Here is a 14,285-nt window from a genome sequence, read left to right on the forward strand (position 1 = left end):
AAAAAAAGAAAAAAAGCTCCACTCTGTTGAACCAACACGATCAGATGGAAGGAGTCTCCTATTCTGCCATTCCCGAAAAAAAAAAACCCACTGAGGGCTGAAGATAGGGTTTCCACTTTAATTAAAAGTTGGGACGGCCTTGTTTAACAAAGACATCCCACCAGATCCCAGTCTGCTTTAATTTATAGAGGATTAAAAAAAGCTGCCAGGGCTTGTCAGCATTCTGTGTGTGTAATATGTGTGTGTGTGTGTGTGTGTGTGTGTGAGAACAGAGGGAAGTATTCATAATTTGTGGTAGGGATATATCTTTGAGCATATTGCTGCTGCTGTGTGATCAGTGTTTTGTTGCAATTCAAGCTCTTTTCAAACCTCCCGTCGGTCAAAAAAGTCGACTTGTATGAAGATGGAGAGAAATAGAGCCAGGAGCAGATGGATGCTGAAGGTTTTTCTGGAGAATACACTGGTTTTAAATGGGTTTGTGGGCCTTAGGCTCAGGGAATATGCTGAACCCTTGCATGTTGGGCCAAAATCGGGCACTTTCACCTTCAAGTGAAGCAAACATTTTTTACTTCAGACAAGCGAGTCAATCACCTTGGTTAAGGTTAGAAGTAAAGTTAGAGAGAAATTCAGGCAACAACGAAAACTTTTTGATGAAAACTCCAAAAGAAACCTTTCAAGTGCTCCGGGAACTGAACCTGAAGATAAAACATATCCATTAATGCGCAACCGCCGACCTCTACACTCTGTGGTTTCACTGAATCATTTCAATGTCAAACCGGAGCCGGTTTCTAATCATTTTCCCTCTCTGTAAACCCTTCGCCATCCATTCACACGCAGCATATTTCAAACTCAGGACTGAGCTCTTGTACCTTTTGTTCGGCCGTCATGGTGAGGCTCTGCAGGCGGCCGGTCATGTTACTCAGGCTCTTCTCGAAGGCCGCCACCAGGTGAGCCTGCAGACACACAGAGAGACACGTATTACAGGCTGGAGTGCAGGATAACATTTGGTTTACCACAGGCAAACTATAAGAACTATGTTCAAACTGTTTCATTCTCTTTCGAATATGAAAACTAAAGAACTCAAAACCGATGAATTCGGACTCCTGTCAAAATTCAAAATAAGCTCAGTCAAAATGTACGCTACGCTAAACATAACTTATCACTTGTCTATGCATAAATCAATATTCATGAATGTTTTGAAAAACATTGAAGAAAAAGCCCATGCAGAGAATGAATAAGTTGGTCTGCTGGCTGGCGACGATAGCTTTCAAGTGAGTTTTTTTGATCGAGCCAAACAAGACGTGGCGTGGAAGGTTTGCCCTTCTGAAGAGGTCCCCTGTACCCTGTGAAGGACTGCTGCTGGGATATCTAGCTTTAAAATACGAACAATCAGCAAAAACACGTTGAGTCACTCTCAAATTTCAAGGGCAAGTTCACACGATGCATATTGAGAACGATTTATTTGAACGGGGAGCTTGTTAGGAGCGTTTCATTTAACTTTGCAGAATGTTGTGAATTAACCATTATGGATGTCAGCATGCTCCGAAATCCTCTTTCTGGAATAATAACACCAAGAAAATAGTGAAAGAAAAGATGGATCCCACAGAGGCACACAGATCGATGACCCCCCTCCCCCCGACTTCATCTGTCACCCGGAGATGCAGAGGCGACGCGCTTAGGTACGGCAAATGTATCGTCGGCGTCACGCCATCTGCTCCGCTGCACCTGTGGGTTGTGTATGCGTGTGTGTGGATGTGTAACTGGATTTGCTTGAGCATGTGTGAGTTTTTTTTTTCTATACATGTTTGCGTCTGAATGTCTGGTGAAGCCTCATGTTCACGGCTGTGCAAATGTGAGTTTGCAAAATCGGTGCTTGTTCTGCCAGCTCATCCTCCCATCCTTAGCTAGAGACCTTGAGACACCTGTCAAGCCTGGTGTGTCACACGGAGGTGGGCAGCATGCCCAGGCACATCAGACAATCTCTGCTTAACACACACACACACACACACACACACACACACACACACACACACACACACACACACACACACACACACACACACACACACACACACACACACACACACACACACACACACACACACACACACACACACACACACACACACACACACACACACACACACACACACACGAATTTAACAGCTTTTGTGTTCCAAAATGTGCGATCTAGCTCTTTTGAAAAAGGGATAATTAATCATCTTTTTATCCTTGTGATGACTTACGGTCCCCGTAACACCAGAAATAAACAGACACACACACACACACGCACACAATAGCACACTATGCTGCCTCCTCCACTCTGTGTCCCTGGCTGAATCAGCAAAGGTCTTGACCTTTTGAAATGCCACCTGCTCCGACTCATCTCTCCAACTCCACATCTCTTTCCAACTCCACCTGTGAGCTCCGACTCAACAGACCCCCCACCCGCCCACCTGTCCGCCACAGAGGGGGCGCCGATCAAACTCTGACGCGTCCCGTGGCTGAACCGTCTGTCCTGCTCATGGGGCCTGGCCCCGGCTGACACACTTGTGCGCCGGACCCCCTGTTTTTAGGACCGCCGTGCCGATCCTGGGGTCTGGGGTAGAGGTTGACGGTGGGCCAAACCAGTGAACTGGATGAAGAGAAGTCTTTTGGGGCTAGAGTTGCCAGACGACATCACAAGGAGGACAGTCACGACTACAGCGGTCCAAGCCAGCACCTGCTGCTGGGCTACCTTCTCTAAACACTACAGCATAAAGGGGAGGTGACAAATGGGAGGGAGGGAAGGGGATGATAAGGGAGAATACGGCCAATATAGGGAGTAATAATAACAGAATAGAGAGTGATAGGGAGGGGGAACCTTTCCTGGCTGAGTAGAAAGGGAGAGGCGACAAGGTTAGGGTGACACAGTGACGGGTGAGTAGAAAGAGGAAGGGGGATTTGAGAGGGGGGGGAGGGGTTCCTGTGTAAACTCTTAAACCAGAGTTAATGTCAGTCGAGGCAGGAAAACGTATCCCCTCCACCGGCTGAAAGGTGGTACAATACTTCACCAGTTTGGCAGCATTTGCTCTTCTTAATCCCTTTGACAGGATGTTGGTTTTACTAATTCTGCTCCATTTTGATCAAATAATACCAAAAACAAACACGCGGTTAATTAAAAACGACGTGTGTGGGGTGTTCTTAATCCAGCGTGACCGCGCTGCAGCAAATATGTTTTTAATGTGAGAGTCGGCATGCGTGACCGAGGGCATTGACACCGCCCCTAAAATTCTATTCAAGATCCAAATTCAATTTCCTGCACAAAAGAAACCCAGAAAATGATAATAATTATAATGATGTATGCAGTGGCACAGCAGAAGCCAAGATCAGATGACCTCAATCATAGAAAAATCTCCTCTGTGGCTCTCTGATGAAAAGACAGGAGAGGAAATTAAAATGCATTCAGCCAATGCAGGACGACACAATGCAGGCAACTGTTTTGCAAATCGCTTCCCCACAAATAAAACCCCTCTCACTAACCTTAAAATATACATTTTTACTTCATCAATTTTGGGGATTTTTATGGCTAAACTCCTAAGGTTCCTCTCCTGATTGACAAAAGACATTTGGATGATTGACGCACTTTCTAAAACCACAAGTTAAGGTCAAATATCCATTAAATTCAGGTCACAACCAAATTGAAATGCCCTTATAGTATACACACCATATTAAAGGATAAATGGTGAAGAAATTAGTGCTACAATGAAGCAAGGTATCCTCAAAATACTGTTTCAAAATGACAAAAAAAAAAGGTTCTGTCTTTTTCAACATTTTGGAAATACCAGTCTCTCTTTCTGTGGCCACAATACGAAACACCCACCAATGTGTAGGTTTCCTGTACATTTCTACATGCGTTCCAGGAATATACACGATTAAGCGACGTCTCTTGCACACGGCACAGTGAGCGTTTAGTTTTGGACAGTGGGTGGGCGGCATGTCGGGGCTGCTAAGGCTGACGTATCCGTGTCGGGTCACACTCCCCATTGAGAGGATAACACAAGCTCATAGCACCATCGACTCACCGCGCTGTCAGGTGGATACAGTGTGATGCAGCTCCAGTACAACACCAGGGATGTTGGTTTTTTTCACTTTTTTTTTTTTTTAAATCCCAAGCCTCTAACATGAGAGTGGGAGATGTAAAGCACATGTGGGTGTTTGCATATGGCTTGGCACAGTTCGGCTTTTTCCACTGCCGTTTTATATGCTAAGCGACCCTGTTAATGGCCACTGAACATCAACACATACAGTATGTATATGTTTTTAAATGTTTTTTTGCTGCACAAAGCCACGGCAACATACGGTAAAAAAAATATACTCCGCAGATAATTTGGCCCCTGCAAAGTGTAAAAATGTTTCTTCTCACCCAGCCATACTTGATAAGTTCTTGACTGTTTTTTTTCCCTGCTTCATATTGTTGCAGCATCTCCTTCTCGCTGCAGGGTGATCACAATCCTATCAGTAGCTTTTGAAACCAGCTAGTGTCAAATACTGTACGCGATGATGCCGCATCAGCAGGCGCTTACTGAACCATGCTAAACTGTAAAGAAACTGTGAGAATTCTGTTTGCAATGTACACATAAAATGTGGGCGCGAGCCACCCACTACTACAGCTGTGGTATCGACCGGCGACGGGGAATTGTCTCTACTTTAATCCGAGGCTCCAAAGTGGCTTCACTGCTGGTGTCCCGAGGTGATGACATGTGTTAATGTGGCCTGTAAATGTGCCACACTGTGAAGTACAACCTAAGCTGAGTGGACGCTGTCTCATGTGTGAGTCATGCTGGCGACACTGCCAAACACGGTGTTGGGCAAGCGACTTGAAAAATACACATTACATTTTTCTTATTACTGTACTAACTCCTCAACAGCAAAAGTCATTTTTTTGCATCACTCGTTAACGTTACTTTAGTTTTGTTACGCAGCCAAGTGCCGTCACAGGTGCATTTAATTAAACAACTCTAAGGCTGTCACATGCCAAAATATTATTTAAGTTATATGATAAGTATGAAGTGGTTTTATGTGTATTAAAAATGTGTATGAATAGAAAATGAGTCATTATGGTTTAAAAGCAGTCAATCTATGTTTTGGCGGTATTTGCTGACCTTCAACAGCTAGCTTAACTTTAGCCCCAATGACTACGCAGGACAAGCGTATAACGGTACCAAGCTAGCTAAAAAGCCACAATATGTAAACAACACAACTTTGGAGTTAGCAGTAGCATTTCTCTTCTTTTGGTAGAAGGTTAGTAGCCTCCCCACAACTTGTGAACCTGTGTCAAGCTAACGCGTACATGACCAGTTTGTCAAGCCATCAACTAAACTATAATACCAAGTCCTTTGCTACGCTACGTACAAGGTGCTCCTGCTCTGGAGGTGGAGGGTCGGAGAGCAGAGGTCGGACTCATGATAGATAATTAGCAATGCCAACATTAGCAGCTATTGCAACGAGCAATCGTTATTATAGTTAAAAAGTGCAAACAGTCAAAGTTGTCTTTATTATGCTTGATGCAACGAAGCTGCACAGATGATGCTGAATGAGTCCCAATTGTCATCCATCCCCGTGACAGCAAGTGGACATTTAAGATGTGAAAACGAGTGGATTCGCTATGCTAATCAGCAAGTGAGGAATAACAGAAAACCTGGATGTATCCAAACAACTGTCTTCTCAAGGAGGACGGATTATATGCGTCACGGCCAGGCACAGGGGAGAGGGCTATCGGGTGACGTTAAGGAGTTAAGTTTTGTTTAACTTAAGAGTTAAATGTTGAACTAACTTTAACCTGTTAACAGCAATTAGCTGTAAAATCAGTGACAGTCACCTGTAAACAGACTTTGATATCTAAAATCGGTGGAGTTCCCCTTTCAGAGTATTCAAATGTGAAGCTTCATCTATCAAGTCATTGCACATGACCCAAACAAACCAGTAGTGTTCTGACTGTCCCTACAGAACTCTTTCACAAAGGCATGTCTCACTCTTCCATTCGGCAACTTTCCCTGCTGTTTAGCCTTCAGTTTCAGCTCGGCACAACTTTGTGATCAAAGCGTCAGACCGAAGCGAAGACCCCCTCTGCCTCCACGCTTGATCAGGCACTTGGCATTGAGGGTGGAGCGGCTGAGCTGAGTCGGGCACTGAAGTTTGTCGATCTATCAGCACAAAGACAGGCTCCATCTGGGGGTTGGAGGTCTCTGCATCTTGCTCTTGTTTCACCCACGCGTGACGTCTAGATTCACTTATCCTCGTCTCCCCCGTTCTCTCTCCTGCGCCAGCCTATCTCTTATTTGATTCTTCCTGCTCGGTTGAATCTGGGCGAGGCTCCTGTTCTCACTGAAAACCCCCCGCCGGCTGAGACAAAGGCAAGGAGGCAATCCTAGCTGTGCCGCAGGTACACAAACACGCACAAGAAAACATCCCATCTTAAGGACAAGCACACAAAAAACACACTAAAAATCAAACAAGCAAAAACCTAAATACAAGCAACTGGCTTCAAAAACAGAGATAAGAAATTAGTGGGCGTCTAAAAGATTTACAGTATATTCCTTCCAGGCCTTTGATAGGCAACGCTCCCCACAAAAAGCTCTCCGACAGAGGTTTGTCATGCAAATGAGCCAGCTGTTCTGACGGCGTGTTCTGAAGTAAACAAACTCACGTTGGTAGACAGCTGAGACGTCAGGGTCGCCACCTTCTCCTGAGAGGCGTCCAGCTCCCGACGCAGCTTTCTGATTTGCTGTTTGGGGGGGAAGAGAGAGCAAAGAGGCGTAGTTAGCGCTGCTGAAAAACACAAAGACAGTAAGAACTTTGAACTGTGCAACTCCCGTGCTGATAACTTTGCTGTAAAAACTGTGCAGTAACTGTGCAAAAAAGACACTGGGGTAAAGTGTGAACACAAAGTGTGGGGGATTACCGTGGAATTTTGGACTGTTTGGCCCTTGATTGAAAAGAGAAGAGTAAATATTAACACTATGTTGCATGCCTCCATCAAACAGCATGTACTGACGTGGCTGGAGAGACAGAGGTTATCACAAGCCACAGCACTGGTTTTCTCAAGGTAACACTTTGAGCAGCGCAGCAGGAGAAAGTATTCCTGACCTGGGTCAAAAAACATTTGCAAATACCTGATATTGTTTCTTACATAATAAGATAAGTGCCAAATGTGTCAGTTTACCAAAGTGGACGACACAAGGACAACGAAGTTTTGGTTTCTTTCACAAGTTCCAAATTGTTGTCAATATCAGAATTTTGGATCACTGTTTGTCTGTTTTTTGGATATAATCCATATGACTAAAGACATGTTTCCCACTCCTTTCCAACACATTGACAGTTTTGACATTTTAGGAAGATTTTTGATTTTTCCTCGTTTGAGAATTCTCCAAAAAATACCAAGCGAGTCCCTTTTATGATTTCTTTTCATTGCCGTTACTCATCCCCAATGCCAAAGGTGCGTAGCCAAGTTGCTGTTGTGCCAACATGACATCAAACGTCTCAAGTAAATGATGATAAATTGGAGTCATGTGCAGGTCACCTGTCTCAGGGTCTGAAAGTGGAAAACGTCAAATGTTGATGTGAAGGAAGGAAAAAAGAACCAGGATCGTGGTACTGCACTGTGACTGAGCATTATTGACGGTTTGTACCTCATGAGCTCTCCTCAAATGCTAAACTCCACCCATCTGGCAGGGTTGAAACCAACACCACAGTGTATTTGCCAATTTAGTTTGCTCCAAACTTTATCCACCATCACCGTTAACATATTTATGTGATTTCTGGCTCAAAATATTCATCAACAATAGGCCAAATTTAGTCGAACAAATATCACTGTTTGTGCTTTGATTAGACATAGACAGACCCTCTCTGATATAGACGCAGTGTAACAGAAAAACACAAACGTAAAGAGGTGTAGATGTAGAAAAACTCCTGAAGGGCATAATCAAAACTAAATAAGATAAACTCCTTTGTTCTTCCTGACAGCTGCCTTTGCGGTGCTCATGACTTAACACCCGTCCGCATCTGCAGAGCAAGGTGTGAGTGTTTAACTGTCTGAATGTGAAGCAGGAAGGTGCTAAGGAGAAGCGGACATGCAGACGGATGGATTATTACCCATCCTTACCTCTGAGTGTGCTTTCTCCTCCGTCTGTTAGGAAGAAAAATGAAAACGATTATTGGCTCCGCGAGGTGTGTTTAATCAAGCATCTTTCAAAGAGTAAATGGCATTTTAATGTCAACGAAGAGAAGTTATGAAATGGCCAAAACATAGCAGGAGAGAATTAAATCCAACTTCAAATGAAATGAGATTAAAATAACAGAAAATAATCTCCATCATCCTTCCAGCACTTTCCTCTGCAACCTGCGAGTGCAATTGGAAACATTTGTCCACCTAAAAACAAATCCGTTGACTGGAACGCTGCCTGTGCTATTAGAAAACCCAACACTTGTCCGGAGTCTTATCTGCCAAAGTTAAATGAGAAGCATGCAATGATGGAAGGTTCTTTTTTTGGGCTCTACGGACACAGAAGGGACGAGATAGAAATAACGGAAGAAAGTGTATGTGAGATGTAATGCATCACTGGGAACAAATGTGCGGTCACATTTAAAAAAATCTGGCTTCAAATGTGCACCAATAATGGAGCACAGGCAGTGCAGCTCTACACCTGCACTAACTTTTTTGGGCAGGGAAACAAGTTGTAAACACAACACTGACACGTTATATAAAGGTTTTACGGCAAACTTGTTGCATATTTACACATTTCACAGAAGCTAACCAACATTAGCATTTATTTGGAGTTGTGTGTCTGGCCACCAGTGCTTCATTTACTTTCCTTTTCCTGTTATGGTCTCCATTTGAGGGAAATAACTGTCTTTTTGGCTGCTAAATGCTCCACTTTTTCACAAGCTCGTCACCAACCTTGCTGTTTGGTGTTACGCCAAAACAATAAAACTGCTGGTTGGAAAACCAAACCAATGAGCGGAAAGAGGCTAAAACTCCACAGAGGTGAGTGGAACTATCAAGTTGGATTGCTATTCAATCTGTGTTTGTCTCTACAAACTCGTTAAAATGCTAATATAAAAGTAGTGATTGGAGCAGCTTTGACGTGTTTTTACATCAGGGGTCTATTTGATATGAATTGCCATTTTCCCCCCCAAAATTTTCAGGAATCAGTGTACCATATCAACATTATACAAGCACGGTGCTATCATTATGAAAACATCCACATCCAACCCTACCAACCTTCAACCTTCTGCTTAGAAGGCAACGAGTACTAGCCAATCAGAGGCAGAGCAGGGCGGGTCTTTGCGGAATGCTGGAGCAATTGGTTAAGCTAGTGACACCTAAGGTTGCCTACTTCTAGTTTACATCATGCTTTACTAGTTTTACATATACAGCATCTGACTTTAACTCTAGCTCTGAAAGCTGTACCTTTAGGAAAGAGAAGTTGGCCAGCTACTTACCGCAGAGTACAATGAAGACGTGCTGGAGACCAGAGACAATGAAGAGCCATGGACTGTAAGCACATATGGAGAGTAATGAGTGACAAAAGTAATTAAAACAGGAATTAACCATATAATATTCTAACCTTTTATATTAAATCTGACCAGGAGTCAGTTCTGTAATTGCTTATTTATGTATTTATTATAGCTGACTCAATAGCTATGGTAAGTCATTAAGATGATGTGCTCAGTTATACTAAGTGAGTGAGGCAGTGAAAAAAAAACATGATTTAGCCTGTTAAAAAGCTGACCTCTATATGAATGCAATCACAGCCTCTTACATCTCTCACAAAAAAAGATCAGAACAGAGTGAGCCATCAGCTAAGAGCTCATTAAATCTGGTATTTAAGTCCTTGGTGACTGATGGGACTTTGCTTTGCTGAATGTGGCCCTTAAATTATCTATAATTTCGAGAGAGCACGTTCGAGAGTGTGTCCTACCTTCGTCGGTGCTGTCCCTGAAGGAGCCGGAGCGGCTGATGCCCCGTGGGCGGTCCTCCAGGGAGGTTGCACTGCCACCCAGTGGATGGCCCTCCCCGTACAGGTCAAAGGAGTCATGGGCAGGGATGCTGTTGGAGCGGCTCATGCTGGTGCTGCCTGGTGGCAGGTTATACTGGCTGATGTTGGTGGGGCTCACTGCACGGAGGGCAAAAACACCAAGATCTGTGTTGATTATATTTTCCAATCGTTACATTTGTGCATGAGTAAAAATCATCAGTGATCAACTATTCATGCATGAAATAAGAACATATATACAGCTGGATATGATCGAAGAATGCTGCAGATGTGTCATGAATTAGATATTCTTAAGCACAGCATGAAACAGACAGTTAAAACTATTTAAAGTTGTGAAAAATTCTCCTTTGACTCACTTGACTGATTTATTTTCACCATTTAGTTTGTTTGTGTCTCGCTTTAAGTTGGCATAAAATGAAGAAGCATTCTGGGCCATTAGTAATGGCTGGTGGCAAGTTGTACAGGCTATCACAGACTCTTGGCTGTGAGAAATTACATCATATTAACACATGAAAATAACTGGGAGCAAATAAAAAAAACGGAGATTCCCTGCCTATGGACATGTTGTAACTCTGATCTATTCCAGATGTGCTACAGTGAGTTTGTTCCTGTAGACTTACGCAGGTTGGAGTAGTGGTATTTTCCAGTGTTCGTGCAGGAAGCTCCCGGAGGAGACAGTGGGGACTGGCTGCCTGTGTCCTGAAGTCCCCCTGTTGAATGGGACCTCAACCACTCCTTCCCTTCCTCATGGGACGTCTGCCGGGAGGACGGAGGGTACCTGAATCCCACAAAGACACAGTAAGCACGAGGCAAATAGAGACGTATTTGAAAGTCCAAGCAGTGGATTTCTGTGGTGATGAAATGAGTGCAGAGCTGCATAATAGAAGCATGTGAGCAGATGGAGAAAAAACAACAACAACCATGCAGCCACACACAGACGCTTCCATGCATACATCTACACACATTTAGTAATTTATACACGCAGTGCGCCAAAGCTGCCAAACACACTGACACTGCCGTTCATCTCTTCTCTCCCCAGCTCCAAAGTGGCTCAGCAACAGAAGGCCCCCTTATCGCCGGCGTGACAATCGGCCATATTTAATCCTCTGAGGATGATAATTGAGTTTTGCACTCATCCCTTTTCAGAGCCGCCTTCCTTCCGACGCCCCCATTACTACGCTTGTCACATCTGACCCTGCTCCGGTCCCCCACGCCTGTGCTTTGCATTCCTCCCCCAGCGGGGATTGGGTGTCTGAGAGTACAGCAGCATTCGACGCTGGTGTTGAAAGGGAGCAGACTGAAATATCCAAGGGTCAGTGTTTGACACAGTATACTTGCAAAATGCCCATAAGCGGGACTAAACATGCCGAGTGATATGACTAAAGGGGTCAATTACTCGTCTAAGCTGCTCTTGTAGGAAATCTAAAGATCAGGCAAAAATAATGCTGCCTGGTTTAAGATGTGAACAGATGGCCGTAAAAAAAACGGTTGAGAAGAAAACACTGCAGTCTATACTGAACATCCCAACCAACAGGGATAAAGTGTAGAATAAGATCAGAGGCTTTTAGGCCAAAAAAGAGTGTCAACACCAAATGCCAGCGAAATGAAAGAATGGTTTGAAACCAGCAGGCCCCATTCAACCCCTCTGCAGCACTGCTGTATAATTGGCTAGAGAGGTCGTTCCCTGCAGAGGTTGTGCCACTGTGATGAATGGGTTATGGTATTTCTGTCTGAGTCTCTTTAGTCCCAGCTCAAATCAAAGTATCCATTCTACTTCTGCCCCTTCGGCTAGCACTGCAAATGTTATCAGGAGGTTTGGGGCCATATTAGGGAGCTGAGGAAGAACTGCTCTGTCATGGCGGCTGCGCTTGCCGCATTTCTAAATGATGGCAATCGGATGAAGATGCACACAGAGAAGCAGACATACAAACGGAGGGACTTAGGCAGCATTTACACTGCATCAGAAGATTTCGCCCCTCTTAAAGAGAGTTATAATCTAATTTGGAGTTCAGGATCTGTGGTAAAAAATCAGATCCTTGACACATGAGAAAGCATTTTCTGGAGGTGAAACAATAGGTTAAAATGTTAGACTTCATTAGGGTTTGGGTTGACACTTCAGTCAAGTCAAACACTATTACTGGGTACACAAGTTGACCAAAGCAAGTTGGAAAATATTAAATATTATATTTTCCTCTCTGCATTGTATTACGTAAGGCATTCTCAAAATCCACAGCTAGTCTGATTTGTGCAGGAACGTAGTACTGCAGTGTAAATGCTGCAAAAGACAATCACAAAATTTGCTAACCTGTAGTTCCCAACCTTTTTTCTCAATTATAGATAACTTTAAGCTAAATATTTTAACCATATATTCATTACTTTAAGCTAAATATTTTACCTGTTTATTCATTACTATAAGCTAAATATTTTACCCATATATTCATTACTTTAAGCTAAATATTTTACCCGTATATTCATTACTTTAAGCTAAATATTTTACCCGTATATTCATTACTTTAAGTTAACTATTTTAACCGTATATTCATTACGTTAAGCTAAATATTTTATCCACTTATCAATTACTTTAACCTAAATATTTTACCCGTATATTCATTACTTTAAGCTAAATATTTTGCCCGTTTATTCATTACTTTAAGCTAACTATTTTAACCGTTTATTAATTACTTTAAGCTAAATATTTTACCTGTTTATTCATTACTTCAAGCTAAATATTTTACCCACTTATCCATTACTTTAAGCAAAATATTTTACCCATATATTCATTACTTTAAGCTAAACATTTTAGCCGTATATTCATTACTTTAAGCTAAATATTTTACCCGTACATTCATTACTTTAAGCTAAATATTTTACCCGTATATTCATTACTTTAAGCTAAATATTTTTGCCGTATATTCATAACTTTAAGCTAAATATTTTACCCGTATATTCATAACTTTAAGCTAAATATTTTACCCGTATATTCATTACTTTAAGCTAAATATTTTGCCCGTTTATTCATTACTTTAAGCTAACTATTTTAACCGTTTATTCATTACTTTAAGCTAAATATTTTACCTGTTTATTCATTACTTCAAGCTAAATATTTTACCCACTAATCCATTACTTTAAGCAAAATATTTTACCCATATATTCATTACTTTAAGCTAAATATTTTAGCCGTATATTCATTACTTTAAGCTAAATATTTTTGCCGTATATTCATAACTTTAAGCTAAATATTTTACCCGTATATTCATTACTTTAAGCTAAATATTTTGCCCGTTTATTCATTACTTTAAGCTAACTATTTTAACCGTTTATTCATTACTTTAAGCTAAATATTTTACCTGTTTATTCATTACTTCAAGCTAAATATTTTACCCACTTATCCATTACTTTAAGCAAAATATTTTACCCATATATTCATTACTTTAAGCTAAATATTTTAGCCATATATTCATTACTTTAAGCTAAATATTTTACCCGTACATTCATTACTTTAAGCTAAATATTTTACCCGTATATTCATTACTTTAAGCTAAATATTTTTGCCGTATATTCATAACTTTAAGCTAAATATTTTACCCGTATATTCATTACTTTAAGCTAAATATTTTGCCCGTTTATTCATTACTTTAAGCTAACTATTTTAACCGTTTATTCATTACTTTAAGCTAAATATTTTACCTGTTTATTCATTACTTCAAGCTAAATATTTTACCCACTTATCCATTACTTTAAGCAAAATATTTTACCCATATATTCATCACTTTAAGCTAAATATTTTAGCTGTATATTCATTACTTTAAGCTAAATATTTTACCCGTACATTCATTACTTTAAGCTAAATATTTTACCCGTATATTCATTACTTTAAGCTAAATATTTTTGCCGTATATTCATAACTTTAAGCTAAATATTTTACCCGTATATTCATTACTTTAAGCTAACTATTTTAACCGTTTATTCATTACTTTAAGCTAAATATTTTACCTGTTTATTCATTACTTCAAGCTAAATATTTTACCCACTTATCCATTACTTTAAGCAAAATATTTTACCCATATATTCATTACTTTAAGCTAAACATTTTAGCCGTATATTCATTACTTTAAGCTAAATATTTTACCCGTACATTCATTACTTTAAGCTAAATATTTTACCCGTATATTCATTACTTTAAGCTAAATATTTTTGCCGTATATTCATAACTTTAAGCTAAATATTTTACCCGTATATTCATTACTT

The 14,285-nt window shown here is 41.2% G+C and overlaps 1 protein-coding gene across 1 annotated transcript in view; it reads right to left on the bottom strand.

Annotated features, from left to right (window-relative positions):
* Nucleotides 1-14,285, bottom strand: part of nav3 (neuron navigator 3) — a 110,090-nt gene that overhangs the window by 19,307 nt on the left and 76,498 nt on the right. The window contains exons 15-21 of the mRNA XM_076076100.1: nt 10,658-10,815; nt 9,963-10,157; nt 9,484-9,536; nt 8,144-8,167; nt 6,944-6,967; nt 6,689-6,766; nt 870-953 (exon numbers count right to left, since the gene is read on the bottom strand). Coding sequence (XP_075932215.1) covers nt 870-953; nt 6,689-6,766; nt 6,944-6,967; nt 8,144-8,167; nt 9,484-9,536; nt 9,963-10,157; nt 10,658-10,815 — 616 coding nt within the window. The remainder of the gene's footprint in view (nt 1-869; nt 954-6,688; nt 6,767-6,943; nt 6,968-8,143; nt 8,168-9,483; nt 9,537-9,962; nt 10,158-10,657; nt 10,816-14,285) is intronic.

Source organism: Anarhichas minor, unplaced genomic scaffold (genome assembly GCF_050575085.1).
Source record: "Anarhichas minor isolate MPS153535 unplaced genomic scaffold, ASM5057508v1 ptg000055l, whole genome shotgun sequence".
NCBI classification, from domain to species: Eukaryota; Metazoa; Chordata; class Actinopteri; order Perciformes; family Anarhichadidae; genus Anarhichas; species Anarhichas minor.